This window comes from Meleagris gallopavo, chromosome 15 (genome assembly GCF_000146605.3).
Source record: "Meleagris gallopavo isolate NT-WF06-2002-E0010 breed Aviagen turkey brand Nicholas breeding stock chromosome 15, Turkey_5.1, whole genome shotgun sequence".
Taxonomy (NCBI): Eukaryota; Metazoa; Chordata; class Aves; order Galliformes; family Phasianidae; genus Meleagris; species Meleagris gallopavo.
This window is the reverse complement of record NC_015025.2, coordinates 14956537-14969713: the sequence shown is the minus strand read 5'-3', so window position 1 is coordinate 14969713 and position 13177 is coordinate 14956537. Positions and strand designations below refer to the sequence as shown.

The following is a 13177-nucleotide window of genomic DNA, read 5'->3' as shown; positions in this document are numbered from 1 at the left end:
CGGGAGCGGGGAGCGGGGCCGGGGCGGCGGCGTAGAGAGCGGGCGATGGCACCGAGATGGAGGCCGAGAAGGCGGAGAGGAAGCGAATGGGAGCGAGGAGAGGAGAGGTGAGGAGGTAGGGATGCAGGTGATGATGGCGATGGCGATGGAGGGAGAGGTGTGGCAAGGATGCAGCCCGCAGCCGTGCCGGAACCCGCCTCAGCCTCCATCCCGCACCATTGTGCTCCAGGTCCGTCATTGTCTCGCCCTCCTCGCCACGGCACGCGGTCCTGCAAATCGCTGCCTGCGGCGGAAGGAATTTTTACGGGGCTGAATTCGATGCGTGGAGAGGCGCAGCTTGCGATGGGCCTCGGTGAGATGGCACTGAGCTGGGCGCTGGCGCAGCTGAGCAGGAGCAGCTGTGATGGAACTCCCCTGGTTTATTTTTACTTGTGGAGCATCTTTGCCTATTCGGCATTGCACAAGGTTTATTTCTGTGTATTTTTTTTGGAAATGCACCTGTCCGTGTCTCGGAGTCTCAGAGCTGGTGGGTTTGTGTATGCGTGTGAGACCTTGCGAGCTTCGCCCCTTTGTACGCGCAACACATCTTTTTTTTGTTATTATTTGACAGCTGTTAGCTGATGAAATGCGCCAGTTAGGCTGATATGCAATTTACTCTTAGATCATGGAATTGCTGCCCGTCAGCTTCATGATGGCTGCTTAGGGCAGCATCATGCATTTGGGCTGGTTTATGGCACTGAATATCCATTTGTAGGCTGTTTCTGTTTTCTTTTCTGAATATACATATAAAAAAGATGCTGAGCATGCCCTGTAGGTTGGGAACATAGAGATGTGTATATTTTGAAAATGTAATTTGAACTCTTGTAAGCAAAAAAATAACGACGTGTTGTTAAAACCTTTGCATTCTGATCCTGCCCTGTGCATTACAGTAAGGTGACATGTTGGGATCTTAGTCTCTTTCATCTGTTGGGTCAAATTCTGCGTGTGTGCATATGTCATGCCCAGGTTAGTAATCTGGGCTTTCTGTGCCCAGTCTCCTAGGCAGAGTGTTTGATAACTTTGTCCTTATCATACTTTGGTGGTTTTTGACGATTTCTCTTCTTCTGCTGGCCATTTCCAAGTATGTCTTATGAATGAGAGCCTCTGTGTCCTACTTACTAGGAAATGAACAGAAAGTACAGCTGCATCGTGGTGGGTGTTAAGGAGAACTTTGGCTGCTGCCATTTGTAAATGTATGGTGGGTCTGTGAGACATTTTATTATCGAGTTGCTGGAAAGATGCTGCATAATTTCTCTGTCATTACAATGGATAAGTAACCCTTGGGTGTTCAAGTCTGGAAAATACTGTGAAACACAACTGTCAGAATGGTGCCCAGAGTAATTCTCAGTTTTGTTTTCTATTCATCCAGTTGATACTACTGATACTGTGGTTTAAAAATTGTATAATAATAGCCCCCCAACTCGTGAAAAAAGATATGGTAATGGATTCTACTGTCTTAAGGCTGGTGTAGGTCAGGTGTTGAAATCCAAGTAGTTTGTAAATTACAACTTTTTTCTTTTTACCTTCTTTTTAAATGAACTTTGAGACTGACCATGCTGTGAACTCATTTTTCACTACTGAGTGGTGGTTGTTTTGCACTGTGGTCAGTATTTATGCGTTCTGTTTTCTTTGTGAAGTTGTGAGACAGCAAAATAATCCTTATCAGCTACCTGAAATTTGGATCACATGGTCTGTCATGCTCCATATCTTTTATGTTCAGCCAGATTTCTCTGCAATCCCTGTGCATCATGGCAGTGTAATATTTGGGTTTCTGCAAAAAAATGATTAAAATACAATAATTACTTTAATCGATTTTACAACGGTATGTTTGCAGTGCATGTTTCTAAAACAACTAGACTGCTCTAATTCCCAGGCAGGAAGCTTTTCAAAGTTCCCGTATAGATCTGTATCACTTCAAGATCCGCTCTTGACTGGATTATAACAGTTGTGTTTTCCCATCTTCAGAGCCTAATTCTCTGCTGCCTTTTTTTTTAGTCATCATCTACGTCTGTGCAGGGAATCAGTGTGACTCTGCCATCAGCTTTCAAGATCTGGAATCTACTTGTTTTTGTATCTTTAAGGTCTATTTGAATTTTTCCTTTAAAACATCAGGACTGAAAATCCTAAATGTCCCCCCTTCCTCTCCAGTCTAATTATTTTTTCCATGAGTTGGGGATCTGTATAGAAAGTTTATCAGCATGTTGCTGACATCAAGTTGCAACGAGAGTATTTAGCACCTTTTTGGTAAATGACAGAAAAGCTGCAGATTGCATTGTGAAGTATCCCATGAACTTGAAAGGAAAAAACAGTGATATGCAAGTGCTTTTCTGGATGCAGGCTTTCAGTTTGGATCATGGTGGGTTGCTGACACACTGTGGCACGTCCTGAAACCTTAGGGCCTGCGTGGGTTTTTTCCTGGAAGATCATATTTGGACATTGCAGCCACTTCCCTTCACTACTGTCAGAATAAAAGTAAAGTGAACTGAATTGTGTGCCCACCTGCCTGGCAGAGTTACATGAGAGGCAAATGAATGCAGAAAGTATTTCAGTACATGACTACCTATGAGCATACTCTCAGTGAACTGTGTAACAGCAGCCAACAAGTAATGAATACAACCGAAGAGCCAATATACCACAATTCTATCTTCAGATGAAATATAATTCTGTGATGAACAATAAAACAATCAGATTAAATTTATTTTTACAAAGTACAGTAAAATGACTGATTTAAATTAACTGATAACCACTGGTATCAGTAAATAAATTCAACTAAATGTCCAACAAATGTGGAAATTAAAATTAAAAAGAAGAAGAAATGCAGTTAAAACTTGCGTGCAGTGCCCAGAGTAGATGAGGGTGATCAGTAACGAGTGAACAAATAAAGGTGGAAGAAATGGTAGTTGCAGGTTTTCTGAGCATGTTTGTCTTCCATTAGCACTGGTTTGCTAAAATTCAGTAAGCAGACCTTCTTTTTAAATTGATGCATAAATATTTTTCACTATTCATTTGTGTAGTGTATGCAAAATGCATATAACTTTTAATGTTTCAGGTGTTTGAAATTAATTATAATCAGTACTCAGTTGTTTTGTATGTCTTTGACGTAGGATTGGTGTACAAATAAGGAACAGAATAATATTCAAAAGACCTAGAATTGTGTTAATCCATAACATTTTATTATAGTTTAATGAACATAAATGCTTTTTTTGTTCCTGAAGTTCTGTTAATAGATGTCTTTTTTCTTTTTTCTTTTTTTACACTATGCTTTTTTGTATTTAATATTTGAGGTACTGTGAGCTGCTGTTTTCTGCCTGTGTGTATCAATGAGGAGAAAAATGAGATGCAGTCACTTTTGCTGAATCAGCTCAGAGAATTTGGTGCAGTGTCATAGGATCCTAAGTAATATTCACTTTCCATCTCCCCTCCCTGAATAGAAGTTATAATCAGTTATAATCACTTTCAGACAAACAAAGGGTGTTTGTAGACCATTGCACTTGAAGTACGTGTAGTAATTTACAGCTGAAAGAACAATTTTGTGGATTACTATTTGGTAGGTTGTAACTGAATGAATGGTTGTATTAATTAATTTGGAAATGCTTTAAGGAATTAAACTGTAAGACGAGAGTGTGCCCAGTGCTGTAGAGGCACAACTAACAGCAAATTAGCATCCACATATATTCAGTGGCAAGCATTACTAACCGAACGGAGCAGCCTGTTTTTGCAGAGGTCTGTGTTAGCGGAGCACTTCCGTATTGCTTTGCGTGTTTTTGTGGGTCACAGAATGACATACATGATGCCTTTTTCTTGAAATACGTGGTCAGTGTCAGTGATCTGCATGGTAACCTGTGTAGGATGAAGTCAATGAAGGTGTAAGCATTGTTCTTGAAAGCAGACTGTAGGGCTCTTGAGGGCTTGTAGACTGGTGCATCTATCCTTCAGTGTACAATAGAAGGGTAAAAATCACAACAATCAGAAATGAAAAAGAGCAACTCTGGTAATATCGTATCCCTAAGTGAATAATCTGTGTTTCTAGTGAATCCTGTTTCTAACATTGTTATTTTTAAAGGCATTCTGACTCGAAGATGTGTTGAAATGGATAAGAGGATGTTCACATACACATTTGCATTTCTGCTGAAAAGCTGATCTGAAGAGACAAACTGTAATGCACGTTGGCTTGGATTTGTACAGCTGGGAGTAGAGCCTGTGGTAATGGGAACATTCAGAGTCTTATCCCAGGCAACTTAAGTGAGATACAGGACATGGGAAGTTAGAAAGATTTGTTCATCAGGTTCCAGAGGGCACTGACAGTGATAGAAAGGGAGGAAAAAAACAACACAATCACAGAATCATACATGTTTGAAGTTATGTTGAACTTAGAATAAACTGTAGGAATGAAGTGATCTGGTCAGAAGCAAGATGTCCAAAGAAGGAAAAGTCATCAGAGAGATCTACATTGTTAGAAGCGAAGAAGGGAGACTAGAACACAGAGTATTCACTCTGACATCTTATATAAATCCCCATTCATCAACTGCAGCAAGAATCTAGCTAAAGGTTGCAGAAATTCTTACAGGCTAACTCTTCCACTTTTAATAGAAGTAATATTTAAATATCTGACAGCCTTTAGTGGTGAATGTTTTGTTTCCTTGCTTATATGCATTTTGATTAAATAAAATATATATTTGCTGGCTTATTAAAATCAAAATCAAAGGAAGGAGGGCCTGATAATATAAATTGTGGAAATTGCAGTATTTATCTTTCAGACTCTGTGTGTTTCTCTGGTGATGTTTGAGTGTGATCCTACTTGCATAACATTCCTTTACAAAACAGCTTTCTTGGTAAACCGTGAATGGCCTAGAGTAACACTGGAAGAACAGGACTGCTGAAATGTCCTTTAGTCCACCGCCTTGCAGCGGACTGGCTGCTGGACTTCATCCCTTTTCTGACAATTCTGCTGTTCTTAAATTGAACATCTGTATGGGAACTGTTGAGAAAGGACCCGGTCAGCCCTGGGGGCACAGGTGAAGGCAGTTTACCTGTGTGATAGGAAGGGGTGGAGCCTGGCTGCACCTCTCTTAGACCTCATTTAAGGGCTGACTGCCACTGGGAAGGATCTCTGGTTGGAGATCCCTCTTTGGTGGAGCTTTCCTTTGTGAGCCTGGAGTCTTTTGATGTGGGTAAGCAATCTTCCTCCCTTCCTTTATAGCGCCTTTCTAGTGTGCTGATCCTTCCCATTTTTACACCTCTGCTGAAACACCTTTTCCCATCACATTGATCTGTCTAATTGCTACTACGTCTAATCTGCGTCCACGTATTTTTCACTCTTTGATTTCCCTTCAGAATAGGGAAGAATCTTGTATTTTTACTGGTAGAGTTCTTGGTAAGCACTGTGTTGTGGTAACTTCTAGGAAAAGAACATTGTGAAAGGGGGACAGATGATATTTTAGCCACAGAATACTAGAATACTGGTTTAATGTATCTCTTAGCTTTGCTGCAGATAACAATAATGCTTCTGTCCCCTTTTAAATGTTTCCATGGTGCTGCCAGCAACTTGGATAGAAATTTTTGGCTCGCTTTATAGAGCAAGCGCCAATGGTAGTTTTAGCAGCCTAGAAGCACCAGATTTGTGCTGTGCTCCTTGTGTGGAGCCTGAATCTGAGCGGATATCTTGAGTTTAGTTCTGGAGGAATGTCAATATTATTGAACATTGCTGTAGTATTGATTAAATATGTTACTAGTAGACTATGAATTTTGTTCTGTTAAAAGCTGAGTTGCTTCAGTTTTTTTTCTGAAGAGCTGTTTGTCACCATTTGGTGGAGTAAAACACGTTAGCTGCTAGCATGTGAAGTTTGCCATGTCCTAACTATAAAAAGAAGTATAGAGTAGAATTGTATGAAGGCATGCAAGCATTTACAGTAAGTCTGATTTAAGACTTTGGGTTGGCCTTGAGATGCTGAATTGTGATTTCATACAAAAATAATGCAGACCACTCTTCTAATCACAGTTTCCATTAATCATTTTTTCCATTGTGTGACATAACACAAAGAATGGAGTGCTATGGATTTCTTGAATATTGGAATCTATAGCCAGCATGCTTGGATCAAGAGTCAGGAAAAAACTGAGATGAGGGTAGGCTGACCTGTCCTAGCATCCTTTTCAGGTGGAGAGTAGGCTGAATTAGCATGTTAATTGTTTTCTCAGCCAGAGTTGAAATACTGAATGATAGCCAGTTTAGGCTCAATAGCTTCTGTTTTTTCATACTGTTAGAACCACCTCTCAGTGGACAAATGTCACCTTCTCCTTTAGTGGAGCAGGGTTTTGGAAGTGTGTGAGACTTGTGGTGGCTACCATCTGCTGTCCTCGGAAAGCAGAAAATTGGAGTATAATTATAATTTAAGTATGACCCTCAGAGCAAGCTCTGATGGGGTGAGACTCTTCTGCTGTGAGGAAGAATAAAGCTCAGTTCTTCTAATTGCAACTTAAGATAAAAGCAACTTGTTCTTTGTTAAAGCAACTCACCTACATGGCGAGACCTCCTTAGTAAAACACATAAGAGCAAAGAAATTATGCAGTCCAAGAATTCCCGTTATTCTCTCTCCGTTGTTTTAGGTGCTGTTATCCCCAGAAATTTCCTTCAGGGACTTGGTATATTTCAGAGAATGGAAAGTTGATTCATCTGCTCTTCTACAGACAGTTGATCCCCTGAAGTGGACAGAGGATATGAGTTATTGCTTATAACAACATCCTTTTAAAAACATTTTTTCCTTTTTGGCAGAGACTTCTAAGAAAGGTGAATTTAGCTCTGAACTACTCAGAGTAACTAAACTTGATTGTGAGTGCAGTGTTTCTTGCTGCCAGTGGAACTGATCACAATTAACAGGTCAGTGAGCTAATACTCTTTAAATACGGCTGAATGGTGACTGTCAGCTGTGTGGTGGTTGCTCATGTTTCCATTGGCCTTTCATGCAGAGAGGAGTTGAGGCCTCAGAACCTACTGTTACATAGGTTGCTCTGAAAATAATGCCTCCTATTTATTTTCATGGAAAACAGATACATAGAGCACAATAATGCTAATCGATAGGACAAGTTCTTAGCTACAAAATGCTATTTTTCAACACAGTCACTGCAATTAGTTACACATTTTCACCAGTGATGAACAGGAGCCTGCATGTCATGCTTGGCTGTGACTCGCTGTTTCACAGCTGCTGTGGTGGTGTCACTGCAAGGAAATATTGCCCACGCAGTCCATCTTTCATTGGCTGCTCCTCTGTCACATGGCAACAAAATGTAATGCAATAATGACAGGAAGGTTCGGCATCTGCTGCCATACTGCCAACACCTGCCTCTGACACTGTGGGCCATTGTCACAAAAGAGGAGTCCCCTCGTACTTTGCTTACTTCTTAATAAGCATCTCAGGATCAAGTTTAATGCTATGGGAAATAAACAGTATGAAACACCATACTCTGTGGGGGAAGGTTATGGAATTCATAGAAATATAAATGAAACTCTGAACAGCAGCCTAGTTTCAGTGAGACCACAAAATCAAAACCTAGCAGAGGAGTGGCTTGGTTATAATTTGTGTAGGCAGTGTCCTTTGTGAAGTTAGCATGCAGTGATTTTGTTACGAAATGCACATTTTGTGATAATACACATTAGAATCCAAGTTAACGAGGGTTTGCAGCTCCTTCACCCCGTTCAGTTATCCATGAAGGAAGCGAGTCCTCTTACAGCTCTGCAGAACAGCTTGCGAATAGCAGGGAATAGGCCACTGTCTGTTGAGATTTTTTTTCTGTGCAGTAAAACCCATTGTGTAGGACAACTACTTAACACAGGTTTGGTATTTAAATCTTTACAAAGATCAGAGCTTTGTGAGCCAAAATAACCTTTTGCTACAGATTTCATAACAGTTTTCTTAGTGTTTTGTTATAGAGTCACCTGGTTTTGACAGAGGTGTTTCATGATCATTATGTAGTATTGTCAGCGGCTCTGGCCCAGTTTGCCGGGTTCAACAGGAAGGTTACGAAGTGAAGAGGCAGGGAGATGGGCCTGAAAAAAACAGTGGCACTGAACTGAGGGAGAAAACTAATTCACTAAATGCGATAGTGGAATGTGAGATTACACAGTAAAATACAGTGTCACTGGAATTGAAACTAACAAATCAAAATGAGTGTCCAAAAGTAAAGGCTGTACTCTAAAGCTGAAGGCAGGTGGCTGGGAATCACGCATTGCAGAGACGAGCAGCAAAAGAAGGACCGTCTTGTGACCGGTGAGCAGTTCTGTCTTTCTTTCTGAACAGAAAACAGGGAACAGTGGCAGTCTGGGAATGCCAGCAATCCTCACAGCTGGTGCGTCGGCCTTCCAGTACTTGAAACGAGCATATAAACAGGAGGGGTAATGGCTGTTTACAAGGGTGGATAGTGATAGGACAAGGGGGAATGGTTTTAAACTGAGACTTTAGGTTAGATATTAGGAGGAATTTTTTCACGCAGAGGGTGGTGAGGCACTGGAGCAGGTTGCCCAAGGAGGCTGTGGATGCCCCATTCTGGAGGCATTCAAGGCCAGGCTGGATGTGGCTCTGGGCAGCCTGGGCTGCTGGTTGATGGCCCTGCACACAGCAGGGGGTTGGAACTGGATGAGCTCTGTGGTCCTTTTCAACCCAGGCCATTCTGTGATTAACCTTTTAACTCCCGGTTACTACGTGATGTTATGGTGTGGAATACCAATGACAAAAATCATAAAACGTGACAAGTATATTAATCAAAGTAGCAATCTCAATAATTATATATTGATTTCATAATAGCAAAGCAATGCAATAAGATGCTTTCAATATTTCCCAGGTAGTAATAATAGTTTCCATTTCTTTTCTGTTCTGAAGTGATATTCTTAATTTTCAGGATTTTCCACACTGCATAAATTTTGAGATATATTTTTCTTAACAATCTCTAGACTTAGAGATTGCATTGAAATATACTTAGACTTGACCCCTTTACCCCCTCCCCCATCCTGCAGGAGTTTTATTTTTTTTTAAATGCTGAGACGGGGAAGAGATTTAGAAGTTGCACAGAGGGGATTTGTCTTCCAGTATTAATCGTGATCTGGTCTAGAATTTAATGTTCTCGCTCTCAGAAGAGTAAATACAACTTTAGGGATAGTGACAGTCTGCTAGTTAATAGGTTGATGTTATGAAGTTATATGGGTCTATGAATATCTTGATTTATTTTTCAAATAAGATTATTTTCTATACTGATGATACTGCAATTTCAGGGAGAAACAGGGAAATAAATAATGTTACCCAAGAAAGTAAAACATAGAGATGATAGATTTAGAATAATATAAGCCTAATGTTTCTCATTACTTTTGCTTTTAGCAGTATTGCAATATATTGTGTGTGTTTTACTGCGTTTCAGTAAATATGATACCAGACTTCCATGTGGATTTTTAGTGCATAAAGAAATGAATGCTTATCTTTTGGTCAGCATTTTGTGTTCTTAATTCTAGCTTACTCAGTACTTATGATGTCTTCTGCAAGTACGTAAAAATAACTTCTATTTCAGTGAAGCTATTACACATGGAGAATCTGCTCAATTTTTTTAACATGCGCAAACATGCAGAGATGTCCACATTTCTGTTTCCCTTATGGTAGCTGGGTGTACTTTCTAGTCAATCAAGAATACGTTTCTAACTCTTGTGGACACGGGCTGCTGGAAAGTCCTAGGAGAAGATATTTGGCATGAAGTCATTTATGCTATGCGTGTTTGAGATGCATTAACCATTAAGGGATGCCAAGGAAGTGCAATGAATAGCTGCAAAGGCCATTTGTCTTTTTCTGTACAGGCAGATGTTTTTTTAGATACCATATGTCATTTAGACATTAGGATGCAGCCCACTAAACATTTACTGGCAAGTGGAGGCCATCTATGTATTTCACAATTGTGTGTGTAGTACTTACAAGATGTCCAGTAGATCTCCTACGTGACCAATAACAACAATTTCCTCTGTGAAGGGTAGTTTTACACTAGCAAAGGTTTTGATTACTAAAAAGAAATGCAAATCTTAACATAGGCCCTTACTGTGCCAGAATAATTTGTGAGGGATGCACGTAGACTTAAGGTAGAGATGCCACTTAAAAAGAAATCTTCGCTGACCTCCTTGGCAAGTAGATCCTGCTGCTTCAGCAGAAAATCACGGTAGTATTGATCTGCAGTGGGAATCTGTGCTGCTTCCTCTCCTTGTGCTGGAGTGTTGATAGAGCCTAGCTCTTGCTGATCATCCGTTTCACTCTCATAAACTGAAAGGTTTATGCTCTGTCAGGAGTGCAGCTTCTGCCCACAGGACTTTGTGGTCCAGCCCTTCTGTGCTCCAGGTCTGCCAGGGTTGCAATGTGGGACTTCAATTTAGGAAGGACTCATTCTTCTGTTCCTAGGTTAAAAACTGCAGGTTTTAACTGCAGTAATGGTTTGCTGTGATTAATTTAAGAAACAATGAAAGCAAAAATCTAGTCTTTTATTAATAATGTAAAGGATGTGCTGAAAGAACAGCAAAGAATGTGAAAGTTACACTGATTACAGAGTTCTCTTCATTAATTATGAACCCACCTAAGTGAAATAATTATTACAGACTTACAAAGTAAGTCACTTTCTTAAAATGGAGTAGCCAAAGTTACAAACCAGAACAGTGAGTGGAAGGGCTAGGAAAAAGAACCTGGAAGTTGTGCATCGCGGTTTCTTCTCTACCCATACGATCACGTTGTGTTCCAGAACAGCTTCCAGCTCGCATTGCATTACAGCAGGGTTTCTTAAGTGCTGCTGCAGACAGCCAGTCTCACCACAACGTTATCTTCAACATATATTCAATACGTATTTCCACCCATTTTCCTAGAGTAGTCTGGAGCAGATCTCAAGGGCCCAAACCTCAGACTAAATTAATAAAGGACCCTCATTGCAGTCCCCCTACAGATCTGTATACTTGGATTCGACAGCATACACTCTTCTTTCTGAAAAGTAAAAGCAACTCTTTGTAAATCAGTAGGCATAACTCAAGCTAGAAAAGAGTATCAATCTGTGTCAGACTGCATTCCAAGATTCTTGGAAGCAGCTTAGCAAGGAAGAAATTAGGTCACTTGTTTGCACAACTTGCCTCTTCAACTGATAGATCTGATAGTGAGGGTTACACTGTTGATAGGTACTGTTGCTGAAAGCTCAACCACGTTGAGTTTCTTTGCATTTTGGAAGTCTGTAAGTGCAGACTCAGAATGGCCAGAGTGACTTTGAAGACTCTCTGTATGTGCTTAGCGTGTTAAAGCAAACCTAAAGGTACTCAATACTGCATATTGATGGGCAGGATACGTGGTGTTGCCAGACCCTTGGCTAATGCAGGGAATGCTTCTGCAGTGGAGCAGGGATGCCTTCAAAATGTTATAGACATACCAGCTCATCAGTGTTTTGGTGTGCTGTAAACAAAGCTTCCTAATCTGCGTATCTTACTGATGTGATTGTGTTTAAACCTACTGCATCAGTTTGGCTAAGGCTGGAATTTTCTCCAGAATCTGGCTGATGGAAACTGTTGATGGAGTCTTATTTGAGAAATGGCAAAGGAGATAAATTCTAGCCTGCCTGGGGGTTTTGCATATCATTTTTTTCTTTGCTTCTATGGAAACTCCGAATGGTGGTGAGAATGACAGTGCTTTTCTCTTCCTGTAGCAGTTCGTAGAATTGTTGTGTGAAAGCCTTAATTTGGGAGGCTTGGAAGGTTGCAAGGGATTGGGAAGGGCAAGAGGGAGAGGTTGATGATGGAACAGGCATTTTGGTCCAGAGGTTCTATCATGATCTCAAACTGTAAGGCTTGAATTAAATGACCCGTCCTCTCCAGTTCTGTAGTCTCAATAGCTTTAATCTTTATTGTAAACAAATTTGTATCTTCTTTGTATGGTGTGCCTTTATGAGAAAAGGGAAAGAGTACATATGAAATCTCTACTACTATGTCAGACTTGCATGCAGAAGCCTGGTTGTGCTGGCATCTCCCTTGCAGGTTTTCAGACAAAGACTGCAGTGTTTTGAGAAATGAGCTATCCTGTGTTCTGTAACCATGTGAACTGTCATGCTGCAATATCCACTGACAAATAATAGTATGCCTTATTTCTTGCAGGGCTTCCAAAGCAGCTGAGGACAGAACCTTAAGGAATGCCATGCAGTAAGTGCTAAACAAACTGGCACGGAAAGGATTAAAAAGATGGCAGTGTGTATTTGAAATAATTAAACAAACGGACTCTCATTGATAAGAAATCATGTCAAAAAAAGGACGTAGCAAGGGCGAAAAGCCTGAGGCACTGATTGTAGCCCTACAGGCTGCCAATGAGGAACTCAGGACCAAGCTAACAGACATTCAAATTGAGCTGCATCAGGAGAAATCTAAGGTGAGTGAGGGTTTGGTTTTAAAGAAGTGTCTGCACTGAAGGAAAGAAATGTGAGGAAAAACAGTAGAACGGAAATCAAGAGATGCAACTAAACTCTTCTCTTGAACAACAATCTGTCCTGTTCCTTCACTGTAAAAGATTTCTTTTACTGAGGTACAAATTTTAAGAAGCCTCTGGCCTTATAGTGAAACAGTATGCCTTTTGTAACATCTTTGCCCATGTTCCAATTAGTGATTTTCATCCTATCTGCTCAAATTGTTTCTAAGTGTACTGTTCAAAAAAAAAAAATCCAGTGTCTAGAAGTTGTTGTAGTGTTGCTGTTTTTTGAATGACTGCTTATTGAAATAAGATATATCTCTATTTCAAAGTTGAGTGAAGTAGTCCTTAAGTGTACAGCATGAAAGTCCATATGGACCTTTGTAATCCTTCTGCAGTACAGTCCAATTCTGTCATGTACATTAAGGTATGTATGCATTGTTTCAGGCTTGTTCAGGTACCAGTAATCTACCAGCATTTCAGTATGATATCTAAACTTGAGAATCAACTGAGTATTATATGTATAGGTGCACGTAGGATTATGCTGTGAAAGTGCTCAGGGGTCTCTAGTTGGGCTTACATATACGTTAGTGTAAACATACTGAAGGCTGCTCTGTAACTTTGATTCCAAAAATACAGACAAAGAACTTAAAAGTTGTCTTTAATAAAGAGCAACAAAGAACAACTCTAAGTAA

The 13177-nt window shown here is 40.3% G+C and overlaps 1 protein-coding gene across 5 annotated transcripts in view; it reads left to right on the top strand.

Moving 5' to 3' along the window:
• Positions 1–5120: 5120 nt before the first annotated feature.
• The window catches only part of JAKMIP2 (janus kinase and microtubule interacting protein 2), a 31462-nt gene continuing 23405 nt past the window's right edge, over positions 5121–13177 (top strand). For all 5 annotated transcript variants that reach the window (XM_010719213.3, XM_003210509.4, XM_019620488.2 and 2 more), the window contains exons 1-2: positions 5121–5210; positions 12179–12446. In XM_010719213.3, coding sequence (XP_010717515.1) covers positions 12318–12446 — 129 coding nt within the window. In that variant the 5' untranslated portion in view covers positions 5121–5210; positions 12179–12317. The remainder of the gene's footprint in view (positions 5211–12178; positions 12447–13177) is intronic.